The sequence below is a fragment of the Berghia stephanieae genome, chromosome 7, assembly GCF_034508935.2.
Source record: "Berghia stephanieae isolate SIO BIC M18660-M18661 chromosome 7, UCSD_Bste_1.3, whole genome shotgun sequence".
In the NCBI taxonomy this organism is placed as follows: Eukaryota; Metazoa; Mollusca; class Gastropoda; order Nudibranchia; family Aeolidiidae; genus Berghia; species Berghia stephanieae.
Window position 1 is genome coordinate 59,707,416 of NC_088366.1, and position 20,236 is coordinate 59,727,651.

At 36.6% G+C, this 20,236-nt stretch overlaps 1 protein-coding gene and 1 pseudogene across 2 annotated transcripts; one reads left to right on the forward strand and one right to left on the reverse strand.

The window, feature by feature from the left end:
- Positions 1–830: 830 nt before the first annotated feature.
- On the forward strand, positions 831–19,788 carry LOC144977574 (bifunctional peptidase and arginyl-hydroxylase JMJD5-like). 2 transcript variants are annotated; one of them, XM_078922939.1, is made up of 5 exons: positions 831–959; positions 6,174–6,271; positions 6,975–7,937; positions 9,108–9,251; positions 11,962–19,788. In XM_078922939.1, exons 2-5 carry the CDS (start codon positions 6,194–6,196, stop codon positions 12,217–12,219), a joined length of 1,443 nt encoding a protein of 480 aa, XP_078779065.1. In that variant the 5' UTR covers positions 831–959; positions 6,174–6,193; the 3' UTR covers positions 12,220–19,788. The 2 variants fall into 2 exon arrangements, with proteins under 2 accessions (XP_078779065.1, XP_078779066.1); XM_078922940.1 differs by having other exon boundaries at positions 11,999–12,368.
- On the reverse strand, positions 16,302–17,033 carry LOC144976599 (uncharacterized; annotated as a pseudogene).
- Positions 19,789–20,236: the final 448 nt, after the last annotated feature.

Here is a 20,236-nt window from a genome sequence, read left to right on the forward strand (position 1 = left end):
GGTTGCCTAGGATGGCATCGTATTATCTAGCTTAAATAAATGCTGGTCGTCAAGAAAGATCATACTTCCTCGCTCTTTTACGTCCCTTAACCACAAGACTCTGCCTATACACTATACACATCTTAGCGCCTTATAATTAATTATGTAACCCATACATTGTTATTCCTCCAGAGGATTCGTTGCTCATTTCCAATAAGTTTTGAACCGGAAGAGAGGAAGGTATGACAACACGACTTTTGCTCCCTATTGGTAAGAGCCATTATCATCTATTGGATGTTAATGGTAAGAGCCAGCGTGAACAGACAATGTGTATGAACTTCTTGGTAGGAGCCCAAGGCAGTGTTTATCCCCTGGTAAGAGCTCAATGGAAAATGTTTATAATAATAAAGAGATATGAACATCTATATAGACCATCCCCATGGATTACCCATGCTCAATGCACTTCACGATGTTTCGTTGATTCAGCCGCAGGCCATAAGGAACCTTCCCCACCCCCACCTCCAAATTTGTACAGTACCAATCGCCTGTTGCGTGTATTTTTTGTAATAACACTCTTAAACATCCGTCACTTCCTAGAGCCAACTACCTTTTCACACCTGAGTCGAGTGGGATACTGTGTATAACGTGCCTCACCCAAGGACAATAATTTTCCTCTAGTACTGTCACCCATCCGATCATTGTAACACTGTTTGACGTTTGTGATAGAATGTACGGCTGGGTCACCGAATCGGTTTCTAGATTGGCTTTGTGGTTTCGTGGTATTACATTCAGCTTCAGACATTTTCACTTTGGCCCGTAACTTGAGTAAACCAACGAATTTATAATGCAACGAAACAAGGCCAAGGCCAACAACTCTAAATTAATTTGCATGACTTTTGGCCAAGTTTTAAAAATTTCATTTTCTTACTCCTAAGGAGCTCCAACTTCTATCAAAAACTTTTCATGAAAGTCTGAAATAGGTATCAGGATTTCATCTATTCTAAATTATTGTGTTTGTATTTTTATTGGGCCCAATTGTTAGCTGTTTTTTTAAACATTGATTTTGATAACATCTTTAACTTTAATCTGGGCTTTCTGAAAATGCTCTCAACAAACTCAAATCATATCTTTAACTTTATCCTAAGACGGGCTTATTATTCGCATTGAAATTTACTTCCTGTTCTGTTTTATTCTTTTAGATATCTTTTGTTATTTGTTTTTGTTTTTGTTTTTTGGTGGAGGGGTCCTTTTTTTTTTTTTTTACATAATTACTAGTAATTAAGCTTAAAATGATGGAGGAAGAAAATGACATAATCAACCTAAGACTGAGCCACCCACTGGGAAAAAGCGACCATGCGACCATATTCCCAAAACTGAGGGCGACATCAGAGACTGTAGATGAAAAACTGACACTCAGATATAGGAAGGCTGATCTAGAGAGTATGAAAGAGGAACTGGTGCATATCAAATGGGAGGAAATACTAATTAAGGACACCGTAGGAAACAACTGGAGTAGATTTACCAGAGTACTTAACCAATGCTTCGAGAAAAACATCCCGAAAAGCAGAGGGAACCGGGTTGGGAGAAGAAATCAACCTTGGATGACGCAGGAAGTGAGAGAGGCATTACGGAATAAGAAGGCAGTAAATAGAAGATACTCTAGAAGCAAAAAGGAAGATGATTGGGACAAATACAAAAGAGTGAGAAACGCAACTACTAAAATAGTCCGACAAGCGCATCAAAAGTATGAGAACAAGATAAGAAGATAGCAGAGGAAACGAAAGAAAATCCTAAAGTATTCTGGAGTTATGTAAACAGTAAAATGAAGACAAGACAGGGAACCTGTGACATAAAAAAGAAGATGGCACTTGGGCATCTGAAGATGAAGACAAGGCAGAGGTGCTAAATCTCTTCTTTGCAAGTGTCTTTACAGTGGAGAACCAGAAAAACTTGCCAGATATTGCTAAAAGAAGTAATATAGATACTACACAATGGCCGATTACTGAAGAGAGAGTAATGAAGAGACTACAAAACCTAAAGGAGAGTAAATCACCTGGACCTGACAAACTTCATCCTTACATCCTAAAAAACTTAGCAGAGCAGCTAGTAGAACCCCTAACCAAGATATTTAACCAGTCGATGAAAGAAGGAAGACTACCAAGGGAATGGAAAGAAGCTAACGTCACAGCCATTCAAGAAGGGAGACAGAAAAAATCCAGAAAACTACAGGCCAGTGAGCCTGACATCTGTCGTCTGCAAGCTCATGGAACAGCTGATTAGAGAAGAAATGGTTGATCATATGACCAAGAACAAACTATTCAGCAAAGATCAACATGGTTTCATGGCGGGAAGGTCTACAGTAACAAACCTACTTGAAACAATGGATGACTGGACGAGAGACCTGGAATTAGGCAACAATTTAGATGTCATATACCTCGACTTCAGAAAGGCATTTGACAAAGTTCCACACTGGCGCCTAATCAGGAAATTGGAACAGTATCAAATTAATGATCAGACAGTCAAATGGGTCCGAGATTTCCTCAAAGATAGAAGACAAAAAGTGATAGTGAATGGAACAGCATCAACGGAGAGACTGGTAACAAGTGGAGTTCCACAAAGAAGTGTACTGGGACCAGTTCTCTTCCTGATTTATATCAATGACTTGCCAGACAATCTATCATCTAAATGTAAAATCTTTGCCGATGATACTAAGCTCTATGGAGTAGCTAATACAGAAGAAGAAACACCTTACAACAAGATTTGAAAAAGCTTGAAGAATGGTCCGAAATATGGCAGATGGAGTTCAATGTAGATAAATGTGCAGTTCTTCACCTATGAAAAAACAACAGAGAAGCAAACTATAAATGAAAGAAAAACCCCTGCAGAAATCCAATGGGGAAAAAGACCTAGATAGGAAGCTAAACTTCAAGAAGCAAATTCAAGATGTTCAATCTAAGGCTAGTAAAACACTCGGAATAGTGAAAAGAAATTTCAAGAATCTGAAAACAAAACACATGACTACCATCTACAAGACTATGGTTAGATCAAAGCTGGAATATGCTAACTGCATATGGTATCCGAAGTTTGAGGGAGACAAAGACTGTTTGGAAAGAGTGCAAAGGAGAGCAACAAAACTTATCACACACCTGAAAGACAAAACCTACTGTGAGAGATTGAAAGAATTAAATCTCCCGACATTAGATTACAGGAGAAGAAGGGGAGATATGATCCAAACATATAAAATAGTAAAAGGAATAGACAGGGTAGAGGCAGGATTCCTTAAACCAAACAAGAACATTCAGACACGAGGAAACAGCAAGAAACTGAAAAAACGTTTTAAAACAAATGAAAGAAGGAAATTTTTTTCATCTAGAATTGTAAATAACTGGAATAAACTGCAAGAAACCACAGTATCAGCAAAAAATTTGAATAAATTCAAAGCAGAGTTGGAGATAAGCAACACCCTAGGAAACAAGTTCAATTATAAAAATTGGTCCAATCATTAATAGATGAGGAGGAGCGAAGGAGACTACACCAAGTCTAAAAGCTCTATACAGAGGTATCCAGGTATCCAGGTAAAATTCTTGGAGCACTTGCAACTTTCGGATCGGAAGGTCCTGGGTTCGAGCCACGTGCTCGGCGCATAGTTGAATCATTGGAAACGGCTCTTTACTCACTTTCTCTCACCGTACTCGGGTGTAAAATGAGAACCTGACCGTTAACAGTGTTGTCTTTGTCCGAAAAATTGTAATATCGCCTATGTTAATATCTGTTGCTGTTGACCAGGGACCCCTTGTAAAGCGCTTTGAGCACATTTAGTGGATATTGCGCTATATATAAAGCTCAATTTTATTTATTAATTTAACTCTCTGGGTTGGAGTGGTTGATTAATGAATGATGAGTTAAAGTAGATGAATATTCAGAAAGATAGGATAAAAACAGGTACTTTGCCACTTTTTTATATTTCTCACTTCAGGCCTGCGGTGAGCAGCCAATTTGCCAATTGGGTAACCCTGACACTGACAGTCGATTTACCTGGCCAATTAATTGTACTTTATTATGAAAAAGTGTTAGCCTCAATTTATATCGTATTTTATTCACAATAGCTCTTACCTGAGTAAATTTGCCGCCACCAGTGGGTAACCTCACAGCGAAATTTTGTACTTATTGTTCCCCCTACAAGACAATATGGGGAACAATCTCCATTTCTTAAACATTTTTTTGTCTTCAAATCTCTCTACATTATCCGATATTGTTTATATTGCCAAAGATTTATTCTCACTCGAATCAAGCATGATGATATAAAGTTAAAATGCCTTCCTGAGGACACATTTCAATGCCAGAGTTAGGAGACCATAGCCAGCTGGTCATCTACTCCTGAGTCAACTGATGTTTGGTTATTATACCCTGTGACATATTCATATTTTCTTTTCTAAACTTACTTAGATTTCACTGCTTGATAACAGCACACAAAAGGTCATCTTCAGAGTAATTATTGTCTGATGATTATGATAATGATAGGAGGCGAAGTTACCCAAAAGTACTGGCGAATTTACCCGTAGTGTATAATTTTGTAATAATGTCTTAGATATTTTAGAAATATTTTTCTGATGAGAATTTACTCTTTAAATGAAAATAAAATGAATATGATGATGACAAATTGAATACAGCATTGATTTTGTGAACAGGGCCTTCACATTCAAATTCTCAAACCAGGGGAACTTTAGTGAAGGATTGTCGTTATAATTGAAAAGTCAAGGATGTCGTAACATCTTGATTATGACATGTCATTTTGATGTGCTATAACTTTTAAAGATTTTTCATTGGTCGGTTTCCTGGAAACTGAAGCAATACACACATTCATGTCTTGTCTTTTAAATATGGACTATTTCAAAGCTGAGATATGAGAGGATAAGTATTTACTGGGCATTATTTCTTGGGAGAGGGGGGGGGGGGGTCGCAGCAAATTTACCCGCCAGTGAAATTACCCAACTTTATCCTAATAGAAGAGGGGGGGGGGGGGGGAATGTGGGCTTATGAAACTTGTAAAAAGAAATATATAAAGGTGCAAAGGGCGAGTGAGACCATTGAGCCTCCTGAGTGAAGAGAATAAGAATAAGAAGGAGGGGGAGGAGGAAACTACTAGCTGACGACAAACATAATTTGATTTGATAATAGTGTGGAAATGTATAAAGTAAATAGTGAATGTAAAACAGATGGAAAATAGCGAATGCATGACTTTGTTGAAATATAGAGAAAATTATGTCAGAAATAATTTGGATACACAAAGTGATTGAAAAGATTACTGATGAAACTTGAAGAATGGCAATAACTACACAAAATCTTTAAAATATCGATAACTGCCATTAACGAAGTTTGAGTGCTGTTTACGGTGCCATGAACCTAGCCTGGCCCTGCCCAGCAGGCTACATTCAGGGTGTTGTGAACGTAGCCACTGCACTTTTAAAAAGTAAAATTCTGATTGTAAGTAGCAGGTCTGCATCGGACTAGGTTCCAACAATGATTATGATTATGCCTTTCGATTACAGAATATTTCCTTTGATCTACTTCCCATCTCTTGTGAGAATATTTGTCATAGTTTGATAATTGATTTTCCCTGAGTGATGATACATGACTTTAAAGTGTTGCAGGAACTGTTGGTGAATAGAATGATGATAATGATGACGGTGATGGTAATGATAATAATAATTGTATAACGTAATGATAATGATGATAATAATAAATAATAATAATGATCATAATAGTAATAAAGTAATAATAATGATAATGAATGAAATAAAAAGAGGGTATGCAAGTTTCTCGTATATCAGTCTGTAAAAATTAGTTTTAAAATGTATAGATTTGCCAGTAATTCTGTGCTTGATGATATAAATGTTACATTGGCAGTTCAGAACAATTTTTTGTTATCCTCAACCCTTTTTTAATCAATTTAAAAAAAAATATATATAATAGATTATTATTATTGTCATTATTATTATTATTATTATTATTATTATTATTATTATTGTTATTATTGTTATTATTATTATTATTATTATTATTATTATTATTATTTTTATTTTTATTATTATTATAAGAGGGGAAGAATAATGATAAAAGTGCTAATGATATGAATAAGTAAAAAGAATGATAATAATATAATCAATGCTTTTGTCATCTTTTTCCTTTCATAGCTAACTAAAATAATCCTAAAATGGATGGAACATTTAGGTTGCTGCCAGGGTCTGCTGCCGAATTGTTGAAAGAAATCCATGATGATTGTGGGATTATGGTAAGAAAGATAATTTTAATCGAGCCTACTTCTTAATTCTGTATTTATATATGTACTGGTTTTCACTGCCACACAATTTTTTTTGGTTCCAAGACCAATACTTCCCATTGAATTATTAAGTCTGTGTTGGCTGAGCAATGAGATTTCATTTGTCTTAACATTATCGGACCCAGCGATCCAATCTGCCGTGGGGTTATGATTATTATGCCTTTCGATTACAGAATATTTCCTTTGATCTACTTCCCATCTCTTGTTAGAATACTTGTCATAGTTTGATAATTGATTTTCCCTGAGTGACTTTAAAGTGTTGCAGGAACTGTTGGTGTATTGGTTACTGAAAGAACCCAAGTTCAATGCCAGTTCCATGGCTTTCTAGTTAAGTTCTCTTCCATTTGAACTATTGGCACCCTGACCTGCATTTAGAATCTATATTTAGTAATTGTTAACAATACTTTGTATTTAGTTTAAGAGAACATTTTGATGACAATTGGACATTCGCTTTCTAAGAGTATTTTTTTTAAAATCATTTTGTGAAAAAAGAATATAAATTGAACCAATCATTCAAACAAACTTTGATCATCCACACTTTCAATTTTGAAATGGTCACAGTCAAAGAGCTTCAAAAATTAATTGATCAGATGAAAAGAACCTTCAGGATTTCAGCAATGATTATGTATCATTTATTTTTTCATACTTTTCACAGGAACCTGCTTTAAAAGAGCTACTCAGTTCTGCAGTTGAAAGTCTTTACGAGAGACACTACAGCGAATGCCTGTCAAGATGTGAACCTTTGTTGGATAAGATTTGGGAAGAGTTGAACACGGGATACTGGAAAGATGTCCCTTTGACATGGCGATACTCATACACTCTTGTGTCTGTGTTGAAGGCATTGTGTCAGAGCGTGCTGTTATCAGACGCAAACCACAACATAGATCATATGTCCATTTTAAGAACTTGTGATATGGGTTTGTTGATGGGTGCCCCCATCTTGAATAATGTACTTGCAAGAATGTCTAGAGATTTCCAGAGAGCTTTTGGAGCTTTAGTTGAAAGAGATAATAGTATGACAACAAAACCTTTAAGTAATTCTGGAGACAGTAAAGATAATGAAGGAGATAATACTGAATCTGTAGAGGAATCCCAAAACTCTATTTCTAATTCTAATTCTTCAAAGTTAGAGTCACCAGTCATTAAAAGAGCTAAAATGTCAGTCTCAGAAGTTTCAGAGGTTCTTAAAGATGAGAATCCGGAACAGTTTGATAATGTTACGAAAACATGTGATGAAATCAGGAAAGAATGCAATGATGCAAATGCAGGTCTTATTTCTATTCCAAGTAAAATAGACACTCAGACAACACGAGAAATCTCAAGATGTTCGTGTCCATCTGTAGAAATGTTTCAAGCTTTGTTTATGGATAACGGACATCCAGTTATCATCACAGATGCCATTGGCTATTGGCCAGCTTTGACAACGCGCAAATGGTCATTAGAATACTTGCAACGAGTTGCAGGAAACAGAACAGTGCCTGTTGAGCTGGGTAAGAGATACACAGATGAGGCATGGACTCAAAAGTTGATGACAGTGAATGAGATGGTAGACCAATACTTCAAAGATACTCAATCTTCCACCAAAGCTTATCTCGCTCAGCATCAACTGTTTGATCAGGTGATTATGCTTTACTATTTTTATTTGCTGGTAAATCTTAATTGTCATGTAATCCTTACTTAAAATTTGAAATTTGAATTTGTGATAAAGTTGTGAGTACCCTCTTTACATTTAAAGTTTTTGGGCCTCTTCGTTTTCTTCTTCTTCTTCTTCTTCTTCTTCTTCTTCTTCTTCTTCTTCTTCTTCTTCTTCTTCTTCTCTTCTTCTTCTTCTTCTTTCTTCTTTCTTCTTCTTCTTCTTCTTCTTCTTCTTCTTCTTTTCTTCTTCTTCTTCTTTTCTTCTTCTTCTTCTTTTTCTTCTTCTTCTTCTTCTTCTTATTTTTCTTCTTTATCTTCTCCTTATTCTTCTTCTTCTTCTTCTCCTTCTTCTTCTTCTTCTTCTTCTTCTTCTTCTTCTTCTTCTTCTTCTTCTTCTTCTTCTTCTTCTTCTTCTACTTCTTCTTCTTCTTCTTCTTCTTCTTCTTCTCCTCCTCTTCCTTCTTCCTCCTCCTCCTCAATACAAACTGACTCAGTCAGACTGAGAGTTACCATTGGTGAACATTTGTTAAAATTTATTTGTTTCCAATTTTTGTTTTGTTTTTGCTTATTCATTTATTTGTTTGTTTATTTCAATTTAGATTTCCCAACACAACACACCCTCAAAAATTAGATTTCATTCAGTTATCGTTGGGCCAAACAAAGAGCTTGCAGTCTGTTTATGAAAGGAAATAGTTCACTTTTCACCTTTTAGTGTCAGTAGTGAATAGAGGTTTGTGCATACCGGGATAGTTGGTGTAGTGTTACATACCTGCCTACTTTTACGAATTATCTGCTTACAGAAAATGGATGACAATTACCGATTTTGATTTCTTAGCAATTTGGTCGTAGTATTCGAGAAAACATTTTTTTTGCTTAAGTTACCTCAATGGCAGCAAAGTCAATGGCAGCAAAGTCAATGGCTAACTCGTAATGGTGGCTGTCAACTACAAAGTTATTTTACGTATAAAAGGTCATATGTGTGGCATTTTTGTTTGGTTTTGTATATTATTATTATTACTGAAACTTTACCCTTTTTAACTGATGAATTTTGTATTGGTTACTGATTTTGAAATATTCAAGTAGGCTGATATGGTGTTAGGGTTAAGTGAGTTAATTGCATGCAATGTCTTTCTCTGATTCATTCCTGGTTTAGGTTTGGGAACTTCGCGATGATATCAGCATTCCAGTTTACTGTTGCTTAGGAGAAGAAGAGGAGGTGGATATCAATGCTTGGTTTGGGCCAGCTGGCACAATCTCTCCTTTACACCATGACCCCAAACACAACTTCCTGTGTCAGGTATTTCAAGATTTTTCAAATTTCTTATCCTTCTTATCCCTCCATTGTCATTGGCAATGATCATCGAAACTCTAGTTTGAGTATTAAAAAAATCCTGTTATGAGGCAAAAAATTATGGGTTAGCGGCAACTTCATTTGAATTTTGGCCAGGAATTAGGATTTCATAAAAGTCCCCATTTTTGACATCATATTACAATCACTATGACTTCTGTAATATATTCATCACCACTGCCTTTACAGCATAGTCACTCCTACCACAACAACCTGGGGCCTGATTCATGGAGCGGGACTATGGTAGTCTCAGACTATAGCAAAGTCTGAGACTTTGTAGTCTAAGACTTGTGAAGTCCGAGACTACGGAAAGTAAGCTATTCATGGAGTCAGACTTCGTCCCTGACTATCAAGTCTCTGACTACGCTTGCGAAGTCTCAGACTACAGAGGTCAATCTATTTTTAACTGGGGATTCCTCGGAAACGTATCACAAAACTTTTCCAGCTGCGCATGCGTCATACGAAGTGGCACAGAAATCATATCTATTTCTTCTTCGTGTTTGTTTTGATCGTTTTTTTGTTGGTTTTTTTTTTTTTTTTTTTTTGCCCCACAAATAACATGGTGTGAGACAAGTTTAGGGGTGTAAAAATTGTTTGAGAATGTGTGTGTGTCATGTTTTTAGTAAATATAAATAACGATGGCACTTAAATGATTCTTATCAACGGTGTAGCATTGTTCTAAGTAGAGAGCGGTGCGCGCTGCCTGACGGATGGGGTCCCGAAAATACTAACGAAAGAGTGAAGATGGATAGGAATCGGTAGAAACAATACAGACAATGGGCGTTTCGGGTACAAACCCTTCGTCGGCACAACAATAAACAAATAAACGACGCGGGTGGTTGGATGGGAGCATCACTCTTGAATCATATACCTATGATGTTCGCATGGGTGTACGATCCGATAGTGATGTCGTTTCTTCTTCTCTTTACTAGCCTATTCTGCTTCTTTGGTTTGTGATTGTATTTTTGACAGGGGATATTTTTTTTCCTGTAAATCCTCTGCCTGTTTGTTCTTGGTTATTTATAATTTAGCTTATGATATCTTTAGGTTATGATTTTGATTGACATTTGTACTATTTTTGTTAGATTGCTTGTTTTTTTGTTTCAGCGGTCTCTCATATAACCTCAATTGTGTTGGAAGAGACCTAAAGCAACAAACAAACAAACAAACAAACAAATAAACGTTGAAAACAAATAAGAAGAAATGCAGTATAAATTGCATCGTCTGTACTCAACGATGGTTGGAGTGTGAACGAATCGTTAGCGTGGTGTGATAGAAATGATGAGGCCAGTGAGAGACGTGAAATTTCTAGAAAATAATGGACGATAAAAGACATAATAGAAATGTAATAGTAGTCGTAGTAGTAGTAGTAGTAGTAGTAGTAGTAGTACTAGTCGTAGTAGTAGTAGTAATAGTAGTAGAAGTAGTAGTAGTGGTATTAGTGGTAGTAGGAGTAGCAGTAGTAGTAGTAGTAGTAGTAGTAGAAGTAGTAAGTTAGGTACTATGAAACAGTATGTGTACCTGGAAAGTGTTTGGAATGGACAAGATGAGGAGTATGTGCGATTGCTGAATCTTCGAGAAAATAAAATAAGATAAAACAAAACCAAAAAAATAAAAATAAATAAATAAATAAAAATAAAATCAAAAACTGCCGGGTAGCCTTAATCTAATCGCAGTACAATTACTCCCACCAGCGTATAGCACATATTATGATTTTGAAATTTAGTCCCAGACTACAATATTTACACCTGCTAAATCGCGGGTGTAAATTTAAACCGTTTAGTCCCTCGTTTAGTCTTAGACTTCGCGTAGTCCGGCTTCATGAATAGCTTACTACGCCTTTTAGTCAGAGACTACCGATATAGTCTCAGACTATCGTCGTAGTCCTGCTCCATGAATTAGAGCCCTGCAACCTCCACTGGGGGGGGGGGGGGGGGGGGGGGGGGCAAATTGCAAAATGCCACAGCAACAATTTGATCATCCAATTACTTTGCAGCCAACTATTCTGATTTGGCAATCTGAGAAAAATTGAAAGAAAAATAATTGGACTATTTATGTGTATGGAAATGACCTTTTTGCATGTCCCAGGTTTATTCCTGTTTGACTAGCAAAGTACGATTAAAACAGGGACCAGAAAAATCTCTAAATTTAGAATATATTATATAATAGTCCTAACATACTGCTGTTTTTTTAGGTCATGACAGTATTGTGTGTTAGGGTGTCCACTATGCAGTCATGATGATATACTGTGATACTGATAATGGCTATTCTTCATCAATCTTCAAGACTATTATATAATAGTCCATACTGCTGTGTGAAAGTGTACAATGAATCATGATGAAATTGTTCTATTGTAACGGTTTTTAAGTATTACTGTAGTGTTGTTACACATTAAAACGAAAAAATAGTTGTCTATGTTCTAGACAAATCTCAGTCAGTTGTCCATTTGCTAATCATCAGCATCTATTCGAGAGAGAAAAAAGACAGCATGCTTTTGGTGACCAGCTTGCTAACATAAGTTCAATTCCTTGGGTTTTCACTGTATAAGTATATGGACCAGAAAACTAATTACAGCATTTGAGGGATGAGGAGGACAAGGATATTATTTCTTATCATTATTGTCTGTTTAATGATTCTTATTTCTCTTTATCTATTCAAGGTGATGGGTCGTAAATATGTACGGTTGTACTCCGCAGATCATTCCAAAGCCCTCTACCCTCACCCAACCAGGCTCTTGGAAAATACAAGTCAAATTGATCTCGACGCTCCGGATTTGTTACAATTCCCAGAGTTCTCCAAGCTTCCTTGTCTTGAGTGCATTCTCCAACCTGGTGACATGCTGTACATTCCACCAAAACATTGGCACTATGTCAAGTCTCTGGATATCAGTTTTTCTGTCAGCTTTTGGTGGAAATGATTGTTTGTTTTATTCTTCAACATTAATTAATTTTTAAGCAAAGTTAACCACAGACTGGTGATTTTTTTAAATACTCAGACACTGTTTTTATCTTCAACAGTCTCAATTTCAACACTTTGAAAAATCTCATTAGATGTTACCAAAAAAAGTGTTTGCTCTTTCTAATGTTAGAAAAAAGAACATCTTATTTAGTATTGTAGAATAGGTGTAGGTAATGTGAGTAAGAGTAAGAGTATTCTTTGCTGTAAGACTGATACTGCGGTGTTAGATTGTGTGCTGGCACTGTTCGTAAAAACGTTGGAAGAATGATTGACAGGGTGGTATTGATGATTTAAAGGAAATGAAATGCGTTTTTATTTCTTTATTATCTTATTTGACTGATGGAGTTTTGCCAAATCCCTGGCATTACCTGTGGCTTTAGTTATGGCACAGGAAAAAGATTTTGCAATTTCTTTGTCAGGGAACATCATCTTAAAAGTATTGGTCAATGTTTCTGCAGTGGCCAGAGGTAGATTTACATATTAAGTCAACCATTGTCAACTCAGCTTGAAAAGTTTTATCTTTCAAACTGTGTTCTTTTGATTGTGTAGATGATGCAGTTGAGACGAATGATGGCAGTGTCAGCTGACACAAAGACTTGTTGTGCGGGTGGTTGGATGGGAGCATCACCCTTGAATCATATACCTATGATGTTCGCATGGGTGTACGATCCGATAGTGATGTCGTTTCTTCTTCTCTTTATACTAGCCTATCCTGCTTCTTTGGTTTGTGATTGTATTTTTGACAGGGGATATTTTTTTTCTGTAAATCTTCTGCCTGTTTGTTCTTGGTTATTTATAATTTAGCTTATATCTTTAGGTTATGATTTTGATTTACATTTGTACTATTTTTGTTAGATTGCTTGTTTTTTTGTTTCAGCGGTCTCTCATATAACCTCAATTGTGTTGGAAGAGACCTAAAGCAACAAACAAACAAAAGACTTGTTGTGTTTCAAAGCATTTATCTGTCGTTTCACATTATAGTCACCAGAAGTGCCATAGAAAAATCCCTTTTACACAAAGTACAATGTGCGTAAGTTGGATCACCATTCAAACTTTTTTTAAAATGAATATTGAGCTAGGAATTTCTGCTCAAATTTTCAAGATTTTGTCTTTTTCACAACAATTTATCCGAAAGAATAATAAAGCAGGAAAGTGGAAGTAAATCCTTGTATCTTTCACAGCATCATGAACTACCTATTCAGGTTTTTGACTCTGGAGATCATTCTGTAGCAGTTTCATGTTTGATAGCCAGTCTTTGTATCAGTATCATTCTTAAAGTTATGAAATGTGTTGTATCTGGTCTGAAATTGTTACACCTCCACTATAAATCAGACCAGACCTTGAATCAGTCTTAACATGAAGTCTGAAGGTGTCTGGCCTGAAATTGTCACATTCCCCTATTAATTCAATCCAGTCTTTGTATCATTTTGATGTTATGAAATGTGTTGTATCTGGTCTGAAATTGTCACACTTCCACTATAAATTCACAATCTTTGTTATAAGTTAATGATTTCTTTACCATCCAGAGAAAAACTAACATTTTTTTTCTTGCTCTTTCAAAGTCAATACTCTTAATCTGACCATTTCTAAAAGTGAAGGGCACAGACCAACTCCATTTGGTAAAATAGAACGAAAACGACTTGTAAGGGTATTTGGATGAGGCAAGGCCAAACCTGAAGAACGAAGAACAGAATAAGAAGAAGAGCTTCTAAAAAATATGGATAAACACAACTCCATAACCTTGGAATGTTTATACCAATTGATTTTTTTAGAACCTTGGAACAAAACATTCACCAAAAACAAAGGAAGTGGAGGTAGATAATTCATGAAGTCTTCGAACTTTAATTTCTGTGCAGCTTCCAATGCCAACTTGGCATGGAATTGTTGGCTGTCAACGACATGTTTCTTTCGAGTTGCTTGGAGACGTCTTATCTGCTTATTTAAGATTTTCTTTTCCTTTTTACACTGTTTTAATAAGGCATTTTGTGATATTTCAAGAGCCTTCTTAAGCTCTGAAATCTGATCAATCCAGATGAGAAGGATTGGTCGAAAGGTTGATATCAGAGCTTGTAGATTATTCTCCGTCAGACCTCAACTCTGAGCAAGGTTGGATATCAACTGTAATGGCCTTATGTGGAGGTCTCGTCGAAAAGTAAGGTGATTTTGGGGGATTGTTGCAGTTGATTATTGTTGGTATTGCTGTTGGAAGAAGCCGAGAGGAGTAAATGCCATTTTGATCATTGTATGCTTTTGTTTCAAAGTGAATTGAGCATACAAATTTAGTCTTTACATTCTTCAAATTCAGGTCAGCCCGACAGAGATTGATAATCCATTTGGAACATCTGTATGATATAAAACAATAAAAATATACATTAGGTACAAGAAAACATTATCCACTTGACCCAAAGCGTCGTTTTGCCAATGTTTACAACTCTAACGACAAAACAAAATGGCGGACCAATTTTGTACGGAACCAGCCAAAAGGGGCTGATTGTATATCTGTATGGTAGTTAATCTGTGGTCCGCACTGTTCGACTTTTTCTCTCCTGCATTCCAATAACTTGGTATAACTTTCTGATTCTTTTGCTTCTTCAATTACTGTGTGCTGGCCATATATATGTTTCATAGATCAAATATGTTTAAAAGCCATCCCACATTGCCCAAACATCACACTGTGTACGTAATGTGTTAGTGAGAGTTAGTAAAATCCTGTGTGCAGTGGGCGGTGAGGTTGGAGACAAATTATAAATTATTTAATGATGCAAAGACAGGGAAGTGTCTTTTCAAAAATAGATTGGCTAACCTCATTAAGGGTTGCTTTTTGAGGACGATGTAAGCCTATTTCTACACAGATTCACGACAGATTTTGTAAAAGAAAATATAAACAAGATTCACGAAAACATAAAACTGAGCAGAAGGTTATTCAATCCACCCATGTCTGAACCTTTGAGATAAACTATCACATCACATTTTCGTCATATGCACATGACTAACCACTCAATTCTTTGTGCTTCATTGCGACATAACCACCAATATTTGGAAGACTGAGTTTCTCGTCGTGGCTTACAGAACATTCTAGTTGTCATTCTAAAATGCTGCGCCAAATCATCTTGGTTGAAAAATCCTAGGCATACATAGCTATGCTTATAAGAGGCACCAGTCTCTAATAAAACCTTTGAAAGACCTGCTAAAGCATAGCAAGTCCATGACAGAGCTGAACGGTGATTTGACGCGTGGTGTCTCTTGTGGCTTTGGAATGATTTCACAATTTGCCCATTTAAGAAGTTGATAACCTTGACTATAATCAATGTGGTCGATATCAATAACTATTTTCTACACTGATAAAAGAGACTGTCTATGACACATCTGACAGGGTCCTTGTGTAATGATTGGTATTTACTTTTGCAGTTCAGAAGCTTCCATAATTGCCCAACCTTTTCAATGAAAAGAGCTGTAAATTTCCATGATGAAGAGGAGAGTTCAGATGACCTAAGCGCATTTATAATTTGGTCACAAAAGATATTGAGAACTAAATTGACTTTTTGTTTCTTCATATTTGAGGTGCTCACAGTTGATTGATTTGATTTAGATAATTTGACAATTGCTAAGGGTACATACACATCAAAGATCCGCGTTCGTGTGGTATCTTTCATTCGTCTACCACACGAACGTGTGCCCATTCGTCTGTCTATTCGTGCGTGTTTTAGGCACAACCAACATGGACGCCGTGACTAAACTGAAGATTTTACTGTTGTTAAAAGAAAAGAGGAAGAAAAGGAGGTATTGGATCCACCCAATTTTGGTCGATAGGGAGTTATATGGCGAATATTATCATCTGCTACCCCAAATTCTGTCACATGAAGACAAATGTATTGGATATATTCGAAAGACACCAGATACATTTGACAGCCTGTTGAGTTTGCTGACACCCCATATTGAAAAAAAGAACACCAATTACAGAAAAGCTATTTCACCACAAGAAAGACTGGTCATAACTCTCAGGTAAGTTCAAACAAAATTTTAATTTCAACGTTTAACTTTTTAAGGTAACAAAAGGAAGAAAAATGCAAAATTGCAATATTTGGCAATTTTTGATTCAACATTATGCATGTTCTTTAAACTTAATATTAATACTGATAATATTGAATGTATTGAAATTGGTCTGTCAGTGGGCTCCACTGTCGTAGCACGTGCATTCCTCAAGTGTTTTAACAGAACACTGTACATTTCTGCTTGCAGCTCCATCTTCTGGAAGTCATCTAATGTCTTTATTTTTGGTATCATGCTCTTAAAAAAGAGCAGGTCCTCATCGTCATCCCGAGGGGACACATAAGGTGTTGTTGGGATGGTTTTCAGCGTGTTAAGAATTTCACGATTAATGTCAATATCAATCTACGCTGATCCTTTTCTGGCCGCCCGGCTGAAACGCCGCGTTGAAGCTGCAGGCGTATTTTGTTCATCTGGTTCCAGTCGTGTTCCAACAGCCGAGTCGGTAACTTCTTGTATCAGAGAGTGGACGGAGGGCGCATCTGTTGAAGACTGAGGCGTTATCAATGGCATTCAGCGAGAAGTCACTTATTTCAGATAGATTGCTTGAAGCTGGTCTGTCATTGACATATGGCACAAGAAATGACATGGAGTCATTAAGGACCATTTCTTTTTCTTTGATGGCCCAGAGCCAGACTTGAAGACTGTCATCTCTCTGTGCTGTCTCTGAAAATAGTCCCGTTGACTCGTCCATTTTTTCTTTGAGTTCAGATGACCTAAACGCATGTATATTTGGTCACAAAAGATATTGAGAAATAAATTGACTTTTTGTCTCTCCTTATTTGAGGTGCTCACAGTTGATTGATTTGACTTAGATAATTTGACAATTGCTAAGTCTTCATGTTTTATTAATTCCACTAAATCTTCCCTGCAGCCAACCAAATTTCATTTTTGTGTACAATAGACAACGTACTCAATTTTTCGGTAATCCAATTATTCCTTATACTTACATTCTTGACAAGATGAACAGGATCGTATATGAGGAGTAAAGGAATGCTGCCCTGTCCTGGTGAATCCACTATCCATGGTGTGTGTCCTGACATGGAGCATTAAATAAATTAAAACAAGACTGGTTGACCCTGATATTGTCGGTGATGAGCACAATATCAAATGCACCACATGTTTTGAGAGTCTGAATAACACTGGAGATGCACTGATAGGCAAACTCCTCATTAAAGAAATGGCATGGAACAAGCAAGACTAAAAACTTTCTCTTGGTGAATAAACATTTAACCCTAATACAAAATGATGTTCTTGCACGCTTTCCATGCCGGTCGGGATCTTTGCTGACTGAATACCTCCCCTCCTAAAATGTAAATATGTTGAAATGAGCATGCTTCGTATCCAAAATGAAAGGTCATACTTCTAAATATTACCTGCCTGATCACACCAGATGCCCTTTGTGTACGCCTACAACCACAATATTATTTTCTTAAATCGGTTCTAGGCATGAGCATAGAAACTAGGTTTAGGGTTGATTGACTGTGAAAACCCAGTAAAGTGAATGGCTTTTAAATTTTTTATTAAGTTTAAATAGATTGGTGAGCATAACGCAATTTAATTTTACATTACATGACATACAATGATAAGCATGAGTGTCAACTTTAGTAAAGAGTTGTCATGCTATGTATGTCAGACTGGCCTACGATATCACATCTCACAAAAGCTCAATCGAAGGTCCATTCAACTTCTTTGGGAAATGTTTTAGCTCCTTTTTCTTTATCGTTAATAAGGGTTGCATGCCCGTGTCAATCATTTCCATTTCAGCATTGTCTAGCTTCTTTTTTCCTCTCCAATGTCCTCATGTAACGCTTGTTTGTCTCAACAATGCCTTTTCCTAAAAGTTTTAGTGCTTGTTCATTGGTTAAGGTTGAACAAAGCTAAGTCTACCTTTCAACATCTGAGGAAGCTGAAGAGGCAGCAGAAGTTAAGTAAATCAGTCAAATGAAAGGCCTTTAAACGTTTTAGTTTTAGTAGTAAGTTTATATAGATTGGTGAGCATAACGCAATTTAAGTTTACATACATGACATACAATGATAAGCATGAGTGTCAACTTAAGTAAGAGTTGTCATGCTATGTATGTCAGACTGGCCTACGATATCACATCTCACAAAAGCTCAATCTAAGGTCCATTCAACTTCAGTGGGAAACGTTTTAGCTCCTTTTTCTTTATCGTTAATAAGGGTTGCATGCCCGTGTCAATCATTTCCATTTCAGCATTGTCTAGATGCTTTTTCCTCTCCGATGTCCTCGTGTAACGCTTGTTTGTCTCAACAAGTTTTAGTGCTTGTTCATTGGTTAAGGTTGAACAAAGCTAAGTCAACCTTTCAACATCTGTTGAAGCTGAAGAGGAGGCAGAAGCTAAGTAAATCAGTCAAATGAAAGGCCTTTAAATGTTTTAGTTTTAGTAGTAAGTTTCTATAGATTGGTGTGCATAACGCAATTTAATTTTACATACACGACATACAATGATAAGCATGAATGTCAACTTTAGTAAAGAGTTGTCATGCTATGTATGTCAGACTGGCCTACGATATCACATCTCACAAAAGCTCAATCAAAGGTTGATTCAACTTCAGTGGGAAATGTTTTAGCTCCTTTTTCTTTATCGTTAATAAGGGTTGCATGCCCGTGTCAATCATTTCCATTTCAGCATTGTCTAGCTTCTTTTTCCTCTCCGATGTCCTGATGTCCTTTTGTAACGCTTGTTTGTCTCAACAATGCCTTTTACTAAAAGTTTTAGTGCTTGTTCATTGGTTAAAGTTGAACAAAGCTAAGTCAACCTTTCAACATCTGTTGAAGCTGAAGAGGAGGCAGCAGAAGTTAAGTTAATCAGTCAAATGAAAGGCCTTTAAATGTTTTAGTTAGTTTGATCTAGATTGGTGAGCATAACTAAATTTATTTTTACACACACGATATACAATGATAGGCATGAGTGTCAACTCTGGTAGGAGTTGTCGTGCTATGTATGTCGTCAGACTGGCCTATGGTGCCACATCTCACAAAAGTTCAATTGAGAGTCTCGACTTCTTTGGGAAAAGTTTTGGCTCCTATTTTATCTATCATAAATAAAGGGGGTTGCATGCCCATGTCAATCATTTCCACTTCAGCACTAGCTGCTTTTTCCTCTCAGAAGTACTGGTGTAATGCTTGTTTCTCTCAACAACACCTTATAGTGTTCGTTGGTTTCTAAGGTTGTTGGAAGCCAAGTCTACGTTTCAAGGTCCGTTGAAGCTCAGGGAACAGCAGAAGTTTAGTAAATCAAATAAATGATCTTTAAATGTTTGTAAAAGAGAAATCAATAAATAAATAATACGGATCCCAAACTCTTAAAAAAAATTGTTTTTGCCTGAAATGTTTGATAAATACTCCTGTAAATACACGTTGCTTGGATGAACATCCTTATAACAAGGTAGTTTATTTTTTTAATGGTGATTTCAAATATATAAAATTGAATAAAATATGTTTCTGAAAAGATAATTTTTAAATAGTCTGGTTGATTGTTTTTTTAACGTCCCTTTTTGGTTGGATCATATAGCTTTCAAAATTGAGCAGTATCCACTAAAGGTGCTCAAAGCGCTTTACAAGGGGTCCCTGGCCAACAGCAACACTTAACATGTAGGACGGGATATGACGCCTGTTGGGCGATATTACAATTTTTATTTTTTTTCGGACAGAGATGACGCTGTTACGGCCAGGTACTCATTTTACACCTGAGTACAGTGAGAGAAAGTGAGGAAAGAGCCTTTTCCAAGGACTCTACTATGCGCAGAGCGAGGCTCGAACCCAGGACATTCCTATCCGAAAGCGAGTGTCACATCACAAGACCACATAGCTTTGAGTCCTTGTTATGATATGAGGTCATTTTGTCTGGCCCAGGCCCTTTCTGGTCTAGTGTAATTTGCTGGAAGGAGGGGGGGGGGGGGGG